Source organism: Carettochelys insculpta, chromosome 17 (genome assembly GCF_033958435.1).
Source record: "Carettochelys insculpta isolate YL-2023 chromosome 17, ASM3395843v1, whole genome shotgun sequence".
NCBI lineage: Eukaryota > Metazoa > Chordata > Testudines > Carettochelyidae > Carettochelys > Carettochelys insculpta.
The window spans coordinates 6,707,436-6,724,244 of NC_134153.1; the positions used below are offsets into that span (position 1 = coordinate 6,707,436).

Consider the following 16,809-nt stretch of genomic DNA (forward strand, 5'->3'; position numbering starts at 1 on the left):
GGGCCTATGTAATTACAAATACAATTTAGATATTTTGGGACAGATCTTCGGCTGGTGCAAATTGGCACAGCACCATTAAGGATCTTGCCCTTCCTCAGTAAGGTATCAAAGAAACAAATACACTGTGATTTTTTTTTTTTTTTTTTTTTCCTTTCCAGAGTGGGTCACTAGGACACACCTTGCACTAGCAAGGTCTTTTGGAAAATCAGGTCCTTTTTTGAAAGAACGCATGGAGCAGCTACATACAAAATGTGCTGTTTTGATCTGAAATTGAAAGGCTGTCCCTCTTTTTCCGGAGGCCGTCTTCAGCGTCTGGATCAGGAAGAGCACTTTTTACCAAAAGATCCTTTCAGGGAAAGAAAATGTGTGTAGATGCCCCAGGGCCCTTTTTTTCAAAAGAGCAGGCCTCATGGCACTGGATTTTTTCGATCCCTGGCCCATTCTTTCAAAAGAGGAGGACTGTGTGGCCGCTCCCTATTGAAAGAGCAGCTTGATCTTTCAATTGCTTTTTTGTGTGGGGACGCTCTCTTTTGAAAGAAGTTTTTTTTTTTTTTTGGAAGGTCTCTCCCAAAAAATCATGTTTCGAAAGATTGCAGTAGTGTAGACATAGCCCTTGTTAACTGTTTTCTCTTTATCCAATCCTATCTCCTCCAGAACATTTAACTGCATATCTTATCAGCAACCTTTAGCTTTAGCTTGTTCCTACAAGATTCCTGCTGTTTGGGAAATTAACTTTAGAGGGGATCCAGATCTTACAAGCTGTTCTGCATGGATGGACTCCAATAGGCGTCTGCCCACAGGGAGCAACTTGTAGAATGGGGACCCATAAATCTTGGCAGGACACTGAATTGCTGTCCTGTCTACTGATCGCCATGATTAGGAGGGCCACTGCCTTGCAGAGCACTGCCCTGCGTAGGAGTGATTGTGTACTTTGAGTCTGAAATGGACAAAACACAACCAAAAATCCTGGCGATTTGCCATCCAGTTTGCATTTTTGCAATGTGTAACCAACTAAGGGCCAATAGAACTGCTGTTATTTTTATTCCGTCTCTAAGGTGCTTGGATCACCATTGGCTGCGCAGCAGATTATGATGTATTTCTAAAACGTCTGCAAAATATCTGCGTATGTTTCTGAGTGTCAGAGTTGGGGGTCAGGTCCCTTCATGCCTTAGGGAGGCCTAGGGCAGGTATCAGATGTTTCTGCTTCTATAGTCTTTGTAAATTCTCCACAGAGTTTTGTGCATTAAGCAGTGGGGTAACAGGAACACATAGCCATTGGAGTTGTGTGTACTCTTTGCATTTGCAAAGAGTTTATTTTGTTTGGATTGAGGTAAAGGCCTGGCTCCGTAGAGTCAGCCCAATAGCGGTCTGGCAGAAATGGGGCACGTTGAAGATTTAAATAGCAGCAGTGTTTGGAAATAGGGTTTCTCTGTGAAATCACCTGCTGAAATCATTCCAGCTCCAAACATATGGTTATTATATCTGTGCCTGGGGACTCCAACCCACATCAGGGCCCCAGCAGTGCTAGTGGCTGTACAAAAGACAGCATGAAAATGTCCCTTCCCTTGCTGCCGGGTAGTTCACTGGCAGCCTGCAGACAATGACTTGTTGATGTCAGTGGTTGACGGGCAGGTGTCCGTCTCCCTAGCAATGACATCACAGCTGGAGCAAGCTGGAAACCATTCTCTGAACTGAGGCCAAAGGCTGAACAGCCACAGGGGCCAACCTGCCTTCTTCCCGCTGGGGGGCGGGGGCGGGGCTGATCCTTCCTGCGGGCAGGGAAAGGTTGGAAAGAGGCATAGCTCCTGGCTGGTGCTGTACTTAGTCTGCGGGTAGAAAGACGACAAACACTGGAACGAATTGCCAAGGGAAGTGGTAGAATCTCCATCACTGGAGATATTTAAGAAGAGGTTAGATAGATGGCTTTCAGGGATGGTCTAGAAAGTGCTTGGTCCTGCCATGAGGGCAGGGGGCTGGACTCGATGGCCTCTCGAGGTCCCTTCCAGTCCTACTCTTCTATGATTCTATGATTTACCTGGGCTGCTTAGACACCTGGTTCCCACATTCCAGTGTTCAATCAGCAGACAAGCTAATCTGTCTGTCGTTAGGATCTGGGTTCCTTTTTCCTGCTTGCTGGGCTGTGGGAGCAGAGTAGACTGGTCCCAGGATTTGCTGTTGCTCTGAATTCTTATGGAGGAAAACAGGCTCTGCAGCCTCACCCCTTGCTTCCAGCTCTGGCAAGAGATTTTCCAGCATCTCTCTGCATTAACCTTTTCTGTCTGTCCATTCGCCTACTGACCTGCCTATTTATTATCTATTGGATGCTTTTTATATAAATGAAAGTCCACCACCGCAGTGGCTGGGCAGCTGCCAAGAGTCGATAAGTGGGATTTCCAAACACCCTTGCAAGCTGGGGTGCAAGTCACTTGGCTGTTGGTAGCATAGGTGCTTTCAAGAACCACTCCTGAGAGCATGAATTTCCATTAGACCAGGCGTCTAATTTTTTTCCTGCACCCCCTTCGGCAGCTGACTTGGTTTTTATTTTCCTAAAGTATTTCTACATTCTTCTTTGTCTTTTTCCACTCTGACTACTCTTGAGCCTCTTTTTCACTGTTGCAGTTGTGAGCTCTGTCAGAGAAGTGAGCCTCGCATTTCATTCAGATTGTGTCAATGTGCCCTTTAATTTTTTCCATCTGGGGTGGAATAAATTTTGTTACGTGTACCTAAGCATGGGCAGATGTGCTGTCCACTGTGGGTGGCTGTTAAAGCTCTGCTAATCAGCTGGGCAGCACCTGAATATCTCCTGAGTGGCCACCAAGTGCTCAGCTTACTGAGAAGGCTGGTGTCAAATCTTGCTCCTGTTCTAGAGAGAGCTCCAAATTCCACTCTGGTAAGCTAGACCCAGGGACGACTTTTCCCACAGGTCAGATTTGCAGAGATCCTGCAGGGGAAGGTCACCTTCCTCTGCAGCAAGGGGCCTGAGTCACTAAACATTTAAAGTAAAGTAAATGATAAATTCTCTATAGCTCGAAGTCTTTAAATCAAGATTTGAGAACTTCGGTAACTCAACGAGAGGTTTGGGGTCTGTTGGGGAGGGAGAGCTCAGTGGTGACATCATTGACCTTGTAAACGCAGGGTTATGAGCTCAGCCCTTAGGGGGACCTTTCAAGGGTCCTGGGGCAGGTTAGATTTAAAAAAAAAAAAAAAAAAGTCTGTTGGGGATGGTGATAGGCCCTGCTGTGAGTGCGGTAGACAGGACCTGATGACCTCTTGAGGTCCCTTCCAGCTCTGTGAGTTATGTATGTGCATGCAGAAGTGAATGAGTGAGGTTCTGTGGCCTGCAATGCGTAGGAGATCAGAGTACATGATCATGATGGTCCACCTGAACTTAAAGCCTATGAGTCCAAGTGACGGACAGATATGTCAAAGAGGCCTCGGTTTAACTATGACCTGGCATCAGCAGGGCTGACGGCCACTGTGGGCCCTCCAGCAAAGTGGGAAGGGAGGCTGGCTATGCGCCTTCAGAAGGGGTGGGGCCACTGGTGGAAGGGGCAGGATCAAGGGTAGTCATCCTCAGCATTGCTGGGACTGCAGCCACTACCAGTGTGCAGCTGTGGCACAGCAGCTCCATCATCTAGATGCCTCTTTCCTCACGATTTTCTTGGGAGCTAATTAACCGCCATGTCTGGGAGGTAGTCTCACTCAGCTGATGGGCGTATTCGTCTTTTGACCTAGCCACGTCTGCACCGATGTTGGTCGAGCTAATGAAGTTGCAAAAGGCATCACATTTTTTCACAGCCCTGAGCAATGCGGCAAGGACAATCCAATATTTAAGTGTAAACCAGGTCTCAGGAGGCTGTCTTCTGCTGTGGGACAGCTACTGAATTTGCACGTTTGGGGCCTTATCTACATTTAGAAGTTACATCAGTGTCCCTGGGTCAGGGGAGTGGTTTGTGGTTTTGTTTTTGTTTCCACCATTACAACTAGACCAGGACAAGTATGGATACAATTATTATTTCCTTATCTACTGCATATATATTTGAGAGTGTTTGTCTGTCTGTCTGTCTGTCTATTCAAGAACTCCTCATAATGGTAAGCACTAAAACCACCAAACTCAGTACACAGGTTCCTCTTACCATAACTTAAAGCAATATACTGGTTTGGCTGGGTCAGGACAATGGGGAAACCTAGAATGGGATTGGTTCTCACAAAATCATACAAAAAAGAGACACAATCATCAGGCAGGTGAAAGGGGCTGGCTGGGGACATGCACCTCTTCCCCAGCTGTGCCCACTGGAGGCACTGTTCAGCTGGCTTCAAGCTGCTGTGGTAAGACAGGGCTGGGGTTACCCTCTCTCCCTGCATGCTGAACCCCTCATCCCCAGCTCCACCCCAAAACAACGATTCAAATGAAGAAAAACAAATCTTAATTGAGTTACGGACCTGAGCAAAGTTCGGTAAACATGAACTCCTTGTACTTTATAAAGATATACTTAGACTGGTATGTTTATTCCCTTTCCTGTACGACAGGGTGGGGGATACGCCCATGTGCATACAGACACATACCCCCGGGGGAAGCACCGGTCTAACATACAGGTATAACGATGGGCTTGTCTTCACTACTCAATGGATCAACACTGCAGCAATCCATCCACTGGCAATTTATTGTGTCTGCTTAGACATGATAAATTGATCTTCAAGTGCTCTCACTTTGACTCTAGTACTCCACCAGAATGAGAAGGGTGGGTAGAGTGGACAGGAGAGCAGCCCGTTCTGACCTTACTGCCTGGAAGACAGGGCAGTAAGTACATCAACTTCTGCTACCCCATTCGAGTTGTTGAATTTGCAGCTCTTAGCTCCACAAGGGTAGCGTAGTGTAGAGTAGGTCTGTGTTCTATTATAAACAAGGTCCTAGTTACTACACTCTCCAGCTAAGATTTCTCAACAGGTATCTCTGCTACACGGGGTTATTGTACAAGTCACAGGTATGTTGCATTCCTATGTGTGTTTTTTCTTTTTGTTTTTTAACAGGCTGCTGAACAATAATTTGATCAAACAAATTGCAAGAAGGTCCTTCGAAGCTCTGCAGAACTTGAAATATCTGTGAGTTGGCACCTCTAAAGCCTATATTATCAAATAGTGTCTACATCTGCTGATGAAATGCACAAGTTGCATGACCAGATCTTCTAGATGGCCTTGAAATAAGTATGCCCCAGTTAATATTAAGTGGGAACGTTCCAGTTGGGTCTGGATTTATAACCGTTTTTGTCATCTCTTGAACACGGCAATGTCTAATTTTCCTGACATTTAAACTGTCTCTGCTCTCCCCAAAGCTACCTGTACAAAAATGAAATTCAGAGGATCCAGCAACATGCCTTCAAGGGGCTTCACTCCCTGGAACAGCTGTAAGTAGGAAAAAAAACACTGTTTGCAACTTGGGAATATGAGTCACTTTAGAAACACACATTAAGGTGCCTCTGCTCTGCAAAGCTCTTAAGGACAGCAGTGATAGGAAGGGTTGGTCTTTCCACCCTGACTGATCAATGCTGCAGACTGTTTTCACTTTCACTCAGCTGCCTGTGGCCCCAAGGGATGTTACAGCAGCTGGAGATTCTGGAATGCCTGGGTCATGTTTCCTCCTTCATCCTTTTTCCGAGAGCGTTTCCTTGTGCTGGTAGGTTATGGAGGAAGTGTGGGATCCACTAGAAGACTTTGAGCCTGAGTGGAGCCGATCTTCTGGCTTTCCTGCTGCTTTGTGTCACTGGAGCGGGCCCTGTATCTGGCCGTTTGTTTTAGGTTTTCTTTTGTCCAGCCCAGCTCATCGAGCTCAGGGCCAGTGACAGAGGGGGTAAAAGGAGCAGTTGCACTGTGGCTTGGTGATTTAAAAGGGTCTGGGCCTCCAAACACTTTAAATCCCTATTGAAGCCCCACACAACACAATCCAGGTGACACTGAGGGCTGGCTGCCCCTGAGGCCCCACCCCTTCTCCCTGAGGCCCTGTCCCTTCTGGGAGGCCCGGAGCCAAGCCCTGCCCCGTATTACCCAGTGTCTGGCAAAGTCTGTTGCCAGCTCCAATTGTTGGAAGCAAATGGGTGAAGTGAAGAGGCAGCTGGGAAAACTGAGTGTTTATAGCACATGTTAATATTATGTTGTTTGCATGCATTAAAATTGCTGCTGAAGTCCAACTTTGGAGAAGATTATTGAGGTACCTAACAATAGAAAGACCTTCATACCACATCTCCTGGGCTGCCTAGGGATGAAGGGAGCCTACATTCTGCCTACCAACTGGATCTTCTAACGATGATATTTTTTGGCACTCTGTAATGCTGCCCCAGCTAGTTTGGTCAGTCAGTGAAATTTTTCTTCCCACCTGTCACCACTTCATGGCCAAGGTGGAGTAAGAAAATGAAGGAGTTAAGTCTTCCATAGCATCTTTTGTGCAGGCACAATAGGATGTTCATGAGAAGTCCCTGGTGCACAATGAGGGTGGAGGGCAGGAGGGCAGAAACTACTTTAACTTGCTGGAGGATAAAGCCAATGGTTTGCCCTTTTTGCTTGTTGTGTTATCACCAACAACAGAGGTTTTACAGCTGGAATGTAACTGGCTACTTTGCTGTATAAGAGAGAGCACAATCCAGCTGGTTATCTGCAACTCCAACCGTAATACCTGTATCTAGTACATTTTCCTTACAAATAAGCTCAGCAGAAAGATTGAGAAGAATCCTGTAGATGCTGTAGCGAAGGGGCCCTTTTTAGAAACACACTTTTGGCCATAACCATGTTTGAACAATGAACAAACCAGATTTGATGTCAGAGGAATAAAATCCCCCATCTGTCTCCAACCCCTGAAACAGGCTTTTCTCCAAGTAAATTGGCCTTGCTCAAATCCATCCCACAAGCCAACTTTCACATAGAACTCAAACCTGTTTGACAGACAGCATCAGCTGTTTTCCTCCAGCAGAATGAAAGCATGCGGCTGAGACTTATTGAAACTCACAAGTCCCCCATTACAGGCAATAGAATCAGAGTCACGGTGGTTTGGTCTTTATTCTGATGGCCAACCTTCTATCGCAAGTCCTTCCATTATGAATGGAACAGTTGTGCACTGACTTTTGGCACCATTTTGAGAATCAGTTGGTTGCAACTGGTAAAACACAGACTGGTAGAGTTATCGGGAGTCACCCCTGGAGCTATATGTGGGTGACATAAGGGAAGGAGGCTGCTCTGCCACTTCAATATTTAGGTATTTTTTGTAATTATTTCAGAGCATTTCCCGTGTGGTTTGGAATTTTAGTGGAGCCAAGAACATCACCCAGATTTAAGAAGTTGTAGCAGAGCTGGTTTGCTCATGTTAAGCCCAGAGCAAACTGCTGTCACTCCATGTGACCACCCCACTCACTGCCAGTTGAGGATGGTTTGTCCCCACGTCCACTACAGTTTGAATCTCGCTTGGCTGGCATCCTCGGGACCTGACCAGTACCAAACGAGAGAATTTGCTGGCAATGGGAGGTCAATATTGTCTTGCACATTACCAACACTTCCACTGCTTACTGGGCTCTTAGAAGACATTTAGGGGTAAATTACAGCTAAATAACAGCACGGAATGCTGAAGCCAGGACTGGCGGCTGTAAACAAACTTTGAGACCACAGGAAACATGGTTACACCCATGATAAGTGGTCGTCTGTCTAATATCATGAAGGATTTCGGATGTTACTGGACGAGAGAGTTACGGATTATAGAAGTTCAACCTGTAGTCTGACAGGTTTAAACTATCATCAGTGGTGGATTCACTGTTCCTCGAAGTCTTTAAGCCGTGATTCAAGGCCTTCAGTAACTCGGCCAGAGGTCTATGACAGGAGGGTGGGAGGTGAGGGTCTGTGGCCAGGGATGTGCAGAAGTCAGACTGGAGAGTCAGGATGACCTGTTCTGGCCTTGAAGTCTACGAGATGGCTCTGCTGAACACAGTGGGGTAAAGGAGCTGCTATGGGCTGGAGTAGCTGCAAGTCATGCCAGGATGGGACAAGAATGTAAATGGTGGGAGCAGCTCAATCCGAGGCAGGCCAGGGAGATGAGCAAGCTGTTCAGCAGCACAGCCAACAGCAGACCCAGGTTATGGTACAGGCGTTGGGGGGGAGCTGTGCACCCCTGAGAGAGGTGGGGCCTTGGGCGGAATGGGTGTGATGTTTAGTACCACCCAGCCTGCAGCGTGGCCCCCACCCCAGCCCTTACAGCTATGTGGAGCAGTGCTCTGGCATTCCAGCAGCAACTGAAAGGGGCCCAGGGCTCCAGCAGCAGCAGTTGGGAGCCCCAGGCTCCTTTTGAATCACCCGGCCCTGGGGCAACGTCCCCCTTTTCCTTTCCCCACCCCTCCAGCAGCAGGCCTGCTCTTCAGTTTCCCAGCTCTCTGAGAGATGCTTGTTGGTTAGTGGAACCTCTGCCCTCCCAGCTGGGGAGCACGGGCCCCCGAGCTGAAAGGGGGAGGAGACTGCATCCTATATGGTGCACTGGAGACCCAGCAGACTCTGAGGTGGACTGTGGCCCATCCAAGGCCCCTTTGAGGAATGAGGCTGATCTCCTGGCTAGCACTGCCTCCAGCTTCTCGTTGTATGTTGATCTTTTTTAAAAGGTCTTTTTCTGACTTGGAGCCATTTGCACATTTTACCTGAGACTCCACAAAGGGGAGAAATAGCCAGAAAGTCTCCACTGGAGGGCTGAGAGCCCCATGCCACTCAGCCATCCGGAGCCTTTGCCTAGGCAGGCTGGAGTTGGGCGAGTGCATTTTCCAAATAACAGCCGAATGGGGCATGCTGGTGAGGACAGCTCCTTCACACTGACCTTGTCTCTTTGGAGTATTGGGGTGGGATGTCCTTGTGTAAGGTTACTTCTCTCCTTCCTCCAGGCTTCCATGGCCTGTCCCAGATAGTTGTTAGGGAATACTTTAGGTAGCAGCAGGGAGCTGGGAAATCCCGGTACTGTTGCAGTCACTAGCTCAATGACAGCAACTTCAGAAGAATGACATAAAGCTCCATTGTGTCTCCCTCTGAAACTACAGTACAGTAAGTTGTTAGTAGTGTTTCTAGGGCTAAGGGGAGAGCTTTGAAAGTCTAGCCTCTGGGTTTTTTTCCACAGTCAGGAGGGCAGAAGAGCTGACAGAAGTTTCTTGGAATGGATAGCTCGAGCATAGCTTCCCAACCCTAGATGGTTTTGCATATGCAAATTGCAGATGCAAAGGTGAAGACCATCCTCTGAAAATCTGCCCTGAACTGTGCATTAGCTGATTGACGGATGGATGCTTCCCTGGAGCCTCGTGCCAGTGGTGAGCTATGGTTCAGCCTCCTAAGTCAGATTTTATAACACCATCCCTTGTGCTTTTCTTTTTGTGCCAGTTACCTTCATTTCAACAACTTGGAAACCTTGGGCCCAGAAACTTTTAGCGACCTGCCCAACCTGGAAAGACTGTAAGTAAAGAACAATGGGGCCTCCCTTGTTCAGAACACTCTTGACGTTTCCTTTTGTGGCCCATGGGAAGAGATTCCATCTTGGGTGATGGATGAGAAGGTTTCCAGAAGTTTAGTTTCAGGCTCCGATTTCTTCTGCTGCATTTCCATGGAGCAAAGCTGGTCCTCTAAAGTGAAGAGAGACCTGCAAATGAGTTTCCTCAAATCAGAAGACTTTAGGTACTTGCAAAGCGGAAAGTTTGGTGAGAATATTAGGGGCCATTCCCAGGATGTACGCTCTCCATCCTGACACACATGATCAGGGCTGGATTGTGAAAGGGGTTAGGGGCTGCAGCCTCGGGCCCCTTAGCCTGTGGCCAGGGGAAGCAGCCACTAAAGACGGTGTGGCAGTCCCTGATATGGGAGAGAAGCAACTCTGTGTGCTGCCATTCCCACTCTCCACAGACTGGAGTTGCATATATTGCGTCTAGTAGTTCTCAGCTGCAGGGTCCACCCCCCCGCCACTCTCATTGGCTGGGAATTGTGGCCAATAGGAGTGGGGGACAGGATAGTGCCTGCAAGCACAGGGTTGCGAAAAGCCACCTCTTCCCCCGGGAGCTGCCTCCTCCCACATTCTCCTTCCTGCCCAAAGCCCGGATTCCCACTCCAGCCCACTCTTGCATCCAGAGGCCTGCCCAGTCCTTGCAACCCACTTCCCAGCCATATCCTGCACCCCAACCCCCTCCTGCACCCTACCTCCAGCACACCCTGTACTACCACCCCTGTCCCTAGCAGCCCCTTTGTGCACAATGAGCCCCTCATTTTGGCCCCACCACAAAACTTAGGTGGCCCCACAAAATGTACTAGCCCTGAACCTCCAGAATAGCTTATCCAGCCCTGCTCTTGGGCAGTTTCCATGAGGAAATGTAATCAGAAAAAAAGATCACAAGAAAAATGTGGGTAGTGCCCTAGAATGGCTAGAGAATTAAATCTTTCCTTCTTACTCCTCAGTACTGTGTAAAGGAACAAGATCACAGCCTAAGCAAGTCAAGTGGAGGTTCACCCTCTGCGTTTAGTTTGAGTCCTCTCTGCATGGGTGCACCAACCTGCTTTATGTCCACCAACACTAGAAAGAAGCCCTGAGAAAAAGCCAGGATCCAAAGCTCCCTGAACTTCAGGTTAATCAGGACCTAGATCAGGAAGTTCTAGACAATTCTGTCACTTGCAAGACTAAAACCCCGGGTCTCAATGTCAGGGGAGTTCACACTGGGAATTTAAACTCCACATCCAAATTGTGAGGTGTGTCTGAACTTTAGGGCAACCACACAGGGCATACATGCTTAGCCTGGCTCTGTATTGCCTTTCTATGCCATTGTTTAACACAGTGGCCGTGTCTACACTAGCCCCAAACTTCGAAATGGCCATTTCGAAGTTTACTAATGAAGCCCTGAAATACATATTCAGCGCCTCATTAGCATGCGGGCGGCCACGGCACTTTGAAATTGGTGCGGCTCGTCCCGACAGGGCTCCTTTTCGAAAGGCCCCCACCTACTTCGAAGTCCCCTTATTCCCATCTGCTCACAGGAATAAGGGGACTTGAAGTAGGCGGGGTCCTTTCGAAAAGGAGCCCCATCAGGACGAGCCGCACGGCTGCGAGCTGCGTCAATTTCGAAGTGCCGCGGCCGCCCGCATGCTAATGAGGTGCTGAATATGTATTTCAGCGCTTCATTAGTAAACTTCGAAATGGCCATTTACATGGCCATTTTGAAGTTTGGGGCTAGTGTAGACATAGCCAGTGAGTTACTTTCTGACATCTGTCAATTTTCCTTTGAGCTGGAGTTTAGACATGGCTGCAGACCCTCTTCCAATAACCATAAACTAATTATTTCACCTTGCTCCCCACTCAGACATATTGATGTAATTAACATCCTGTCCTTCTGAGAACCAGGAGTTTTGAAGAATATCCCTCACAATCTGGAAGAGAGAGTTTTGCCTTGTTTTTAAGCTAGCAGTAGGCCCACGGGTAGGTGTTGGATCTGTATGAGAATTTGAATGGAATTTGGCTTCAGGATCACACTGATTTTTAGAATCATGCTTGGGTTTAGGGTTTGAAGGGCACTGGGCTAACGTGGGAGGTTCTCATGAAATGCCTGCCTCCGTGGCTTGACTACTTGTAATGATGGCTGCTCTTGCAAAATTTCAGCGACACCTGAATCTGTGTACCCAGTAGATCATGTCTAGTTTTGGATCTGATCTGGAACCAAAATTCTAGGGCTGGATCCAGACCTAGAGATTCAACCTCTTCCTTCCTGCCCCTTGCAGAATTTGAAATGGTTTTGATTTAAGAATCTGATTTTGATGCTTTTTTTGTTTCAAGTCAGCCATTTCATTAGACATTCAGCATTAGTGTTGCATATTGCATTGTGTTCACTAGCAAATTAACAATATCCCAAGAGCCTCTACAGAGTATCAAAGTATCATGTTCACACACACAATAAATTCTGCAGGTCAGCAAGGTTCTGGTGACCAATCTTAACATTTAAACTGCGCCTCAACCTGGCATGTTCTTATCCTAGAACTGTGTGTAATGCTTTGGCACTTTTGATATCTGCATTACAGATTTTTGCACAACAACAAAATTTCCAGAATTCAGCCAGGCACGTTCTCTCAGCTGGAATCCCTCAAACGGCTGTAAGTAGACAATGTCACCTACAATTGTTTTCTTTTATCATATGGCCAGGATCTAGAGACTAATTTGACAGACTGAGCACTTCAGTTAATCAGTAGCAAGCAGGCTTGTAGCACCTTAAACACTAAGGCTACATCTAGACTAGAGAGTTTTGTGAACAAAACTTGCGGAGCATCTACACAAAAAGTCCATTTTGTTGATGGAAACTGTCAACAAAAAAGCCATGTAGAAACTCCGGAGAACCCTATTGTCAGCAGAGTGGATCAGAAGGTGGATCCGCTTTTTTGTAGATGTGATCTGTCGACAGAAGTTTTGTCAGAACATCTCTTGTGACAGTAACTTCTGTAGATGGATGCTTCTAGTGTAGACATAGCTTAACAAATTTATTAGGTAGTGAGCTTTCATAGGTAAGACCCACTTCTTCAGATAATTGGACTAGACAATTCAAATCCAGGGTTTGTATAGGAGGGAGCAGGGAAAGAAAGGAGATAAAAAAGTGACAACCTGTTTGTAGGACCTTGAGATGAAGAAATTAAGTTAAGTAGGATGTGTATTGTTCCTATGAATAACAAATGTGGGAAAACTGCCCTTGTAATGCATAACATAACTGAGATCTCTGTTAAGTCCTAATTTCACTGTGTCAAATTTGCAAATGAATTCCAATTCAGATGTCTCCCTCTGTAATCTTGTGGTAAAATACTTTAGCAGAAGAATGACCACTTTTAAATCCTTTATTGTATGTCCAGGGAGGTTAAAGTGTTCCCCTACAGGTTTGTGTGTATTCCAGTTCCTGATGTTGGATTTATGTCCATTCATCCTTTGGTGCAGAGCATGTACTGTTTGTCAAATGCACACGGCGGAGGAGCATTTCTGACACATGATGGCATATATCACATTAGTGGATGTGTAGGTGTGTGAGCCCCTGACAGTGCGGCTGACATGGTTAGGTCATGTGATGGTGTCACTAGTACAGATATGAGGATACAGTTGGCAACGGGGTTTGTTGCAAGGATAGGCTCCTGGGTTAGTGTTTCTGTGGTAAGGTGTGGGGCTGCTGGTGAGTATTTTCTTGAGGTTGTCTTAGCTAGTCACCCAAGGCCTGTGAGAGTGATTGATCGTGTTCCAATACGGGTTGTAGGGTGTCAATGATGTGCTTGGAGGGCTTCAAGCTGGGGGTAACAAGTAGTGTTTTGTAATTTTTCTTGTTGGGCCTGTTGTGAAATAGGTGACTTCTGGGTACTTGTCTGACTTTGTTAATCTGGTTTTTGTTTTTGTTTTTGTTTTTTGTTTTTAACTTCCCCAGGCAGGTAATGTAGTTTGACGAATGCTGAATGAAGTTCCTGTAGCGTTTTGTCCTTGTCACTGGGACTGGAGCAGATATGGTTATATCTTAGGGCTTGGTTGTAGACAGTGGATCATGTGATGAATCTTGGATGGAAGCTGGAGGGATGTAATAGTTCTGGGACAACTGTTATGTGTGTTGGTAGCAAGACACAAGGGCAGAGTTCACTGAGTTATTCGCTTTGGTGACTGAAATAGCTGTTATCTTCTGCACAATGAAATAGCTGAGGGTCCCTCCTTGGGCCCAGTTCTAGGAAGTGTTCAAAATCTTTCACTCCCATAGCATGGTTGAGGCCTTAGGACCTCATCGGCTCAGTGATGTCAATGAAATGACTCTGTTTGTTAGCCATCCTGAATTCTTTTTGATCATTATACACCCAGTGAAAGGAGAAACCTAGCGGTCAGAAGTCTTCTAGTATTTTTTTACAGGGACTTGAAGTATTCTTCACTTCTCCTGGCTTTCTCCTGGTTTTCTCCCTCTTTCGTTTAAAAAGCCTCAGACCTTGTTTGTTTGTTTGTATGATCTTAGGACATGAGCAGCATGAAAAGTTTTGCGTGCAAATCCTGGGGTTGAAAAATCTGCGGTAGGATCATGTTTCCCTGTTCCATTGCTTTCTCCACATGTGCTGCATACTGAAAAAAATGCCTCTTGGGTTGCATAATAATAAGTTGTAAAACATAATCCAAGTGTCAAGGATGAGGGAAATATTTGCAAAATAGGCTTACATGGTGTGAATTTTTGTACGACCAAATGTTTATTTACTGAACCATTGTTCCCTTTCTTATTTTTCTGATGCAATTTTTCACAAAGGGAAACCCAAGAACCTTCCACAGCTCAACTTCCAAAGAGGACTGTTGTACAGTCGAAAATTTTCTTTGGTGTCCTTTAGGACTGCACCTTGAATTGACCCTGGTGAATACATCTGCAGGCGAGAGAAGTCAGAAAGGTTGAACCTTTCTAGTCCTGCGTCCTCGGGACCTGACTAGTTCTGAACCAGACAATTTGCCTAATGGTGGGAGGTCAACATTGTCTAGCAGCATTACCAACACGTCCACTGCTCACTGGGCTCTTAGAAGACATCTAGGGGTAAATTACAACTAAATAGCAGCACAGAACACGGACAGCCAGGACTGACAGTTGTAAACAAACTTTGAGACCATGGGACACTTAGCCAGATACCCACTTACCATGGGTGTGGCCAACTAAAATCATATCGAACACAGATGGTCTTGAACCAGAGAGTTCCAGACTAAAGAGGTTCAACCTGTATTACTCCTATTTCCCAAGGGTGGGGCAGGCGTACAAAGATGAAAACTCCTCTCCGGTCATGGTAGCCTGTGTCATGTAGTATCAACATAATGTATGATTTAGTCTGTAACAAGGAAATAGTGACTAGAATAGTGAAAGGAAGAGCGAGTTTGAAGGCGATGGATAAGATCTGGAAAAGCAAAGTGACTAGCTTAGGAACAAGGCTGAGCATATTGAAAACGTGTGCATTCCGCAGCATGTTAGACAGATGTGAGACATGGGGGGTAACAAAAGATTCAAAGAGAAGAATATTGGCATTCAAGAGGAGTTTTATAGATAAAATTTTGGGGAGTAAGGGCACTTTGAAGTTGTACGGGTACTCTGAAATGCCCATGGCTACACCGCATGTCAGTGCCTGGAAGTTTTCAACTTCGAAGGTGCCACAGGGAGAATTAGCCTAATAAGGTGCTTCATATTCATCGCAGCACTTCATTAGTGTCCTCGGCTCAGGCTGATTACCATGCCCCCGTCGTAGAAGGGGGCTAGTGTAGACACAGTCTCAGTGACCTGATTTTCTAGTTTCAGCCCAGATGAAGTTCTGAAACTCGGCCTGCTTCAGTTAGGTTCCCGGCACAGGAGTTCTTTTCAGAATCTGGCCCCGAGTGTCTTGCGTAGTATAGCCCAAACCACTGTGTGTGTTTGGGGAAGGGGATTGGGAAGGGGCTGGGAAACAAAATAACTTTTCTTTGATCTATGTCTCCTAGACGGCTGGACTCCAATGCCTTGCTCTGTGACTGTGACTTGATGTGGCTGGCTGAACTGCTGAAGAAACATTCTGAACAAGGCAATATTCAGACAGCTGCCACCTGCGAGAGTCCCCGGGAACTGCAGGGCCGGTCCCTCACCACCTTGACAACCCAAGAATTTAACTGTGGTGAGCGTGCCTTTGTTATGAAATCTATTTGCCCAGGGATGCACAGTTTGGAAGTCAGTGGGATGTCATGGGTGTAAACAAGAAAAGGACTGAACTGAGTATCTCTGGGAGGTTTTCCTCTCTGATCCTGCTTTGCATCTGCTTTCACTGCTGAAATGAGAGGTGATTAAGGAGATCAAGTGACTTGATTAAAACAACATACTGGGAGTTGATAGCACGCTGAGAATTTACACCCCATGCCCTTCTGGCGTTACTACTTTTCTCAAGCCTTTAGCCAATACTGCCCATTTCAGCTGATTTCTAGTATCAGACCTGCAAGCAGGAAGATGGAGACAAATGCTGTCATCTTCTCAAGTGACTAGGCCATATATAGGGTGACTGTCCATCCCGTATTGGGTGGGATATCCTGTATTTGGGACACCAAAAAGGTGTCCCGACTTATTTTTTAAAAAGAACTCGTTGTCCCTTATTTGGGCTATCCCTCCTTTTTCACTTCCCTGAGCCTCGTGGAAGCAGGGGGATCACCAGCGGCTGCCACCTGCTTTCTAGCTCTCCGGGGCTTGGAAGAGTCACCCCTCCTCCCACATTTCCCTGTCCCGTATTTAGGACAGGGAGATATGGTCGTCCTAACCATATGCTTGAGCTAAAAAAGCACCTCCACTTCCATTAGTTTTTCTTTACCTGTGGCCATCACTAGAGGCACACATCACCTTAGTTGAATACTGTGTCATAGGCACTGTTACCAAAGGAACAATAAAATAGATGGCATGAGTGCCCCAGCAGTGCCTGTCTCTTTCATTGCAATACCAACACGTCCTGATTCAACAAGGTACTTAATCACATGAGCAGCCCCCTTGGTTTCAGTGGGACTTTTCATAGACTTAAATTTAGGCATAAGCTTATGTATCTTGCTGAATCAGAGTCAAAGACTTCAACTCTTGTGCTTAAATTCATCCCTGTTCAGCAAAACAAGCACTGAAGCATGGTTAACTCCCCTTGAAATCAACAAGATGTTCTTTATTGAATAGGGGTCATAGTGTGTAAGCCCATGTTGTAATTGTAAGTAGTAACACCTAGGCCATATTTTCAGCCATTGAGTCAGAATAGGCCTGACCTGGCTTGGGGAACAGGGTGACTTTATTAATTTTTAGGCTCGGT

General features: G+C 46.4%; 1 protein-coding gene across 4 annotated transcripts in view; it reads left to right on the forward strand.

Annotated features, from left to right (window-relative positions):
- The window catches only part of LOC142021979 (peroxidasin homolog), a 72,653-nt gene that overhangs the window by 30,523 nt on the left and 25,321 nt on the right, over positions 1 to 16,809 (forward strand). For 2 of the 4 annotated variants that reach the window (XM_075011336.1, XM_075011337.1), the window contains exons 3-7: positions 5,032 to 5,103; positions 5,334 to 5,405; positions 9,388 to 9,459; positions 12,058 to 12,129; positions 15,482 to 15,651. In XM_075011336.1, the coding sequence (XP_074867437.1) occupies positions 5,032 to 5,103; positions 5,334 to 5,405; positions 9,388 to 9,459; positions 12,058 to 12,129; positions 15,482 to 15,651 (458 nt within the window). Of the gene's footprint in view, positions 1 to 5,031; positions 5,104 to 5,333; positions 5,406 to 9,387; positions 9,460 to 12,057; positions 12,130 to 15,481; positions 15,652 to 16,809 lie in introns of those variants that run through there. The other 2 variants (XM_075011339.1, XM_075011338.1) reach the window with 2 other exon arrangements.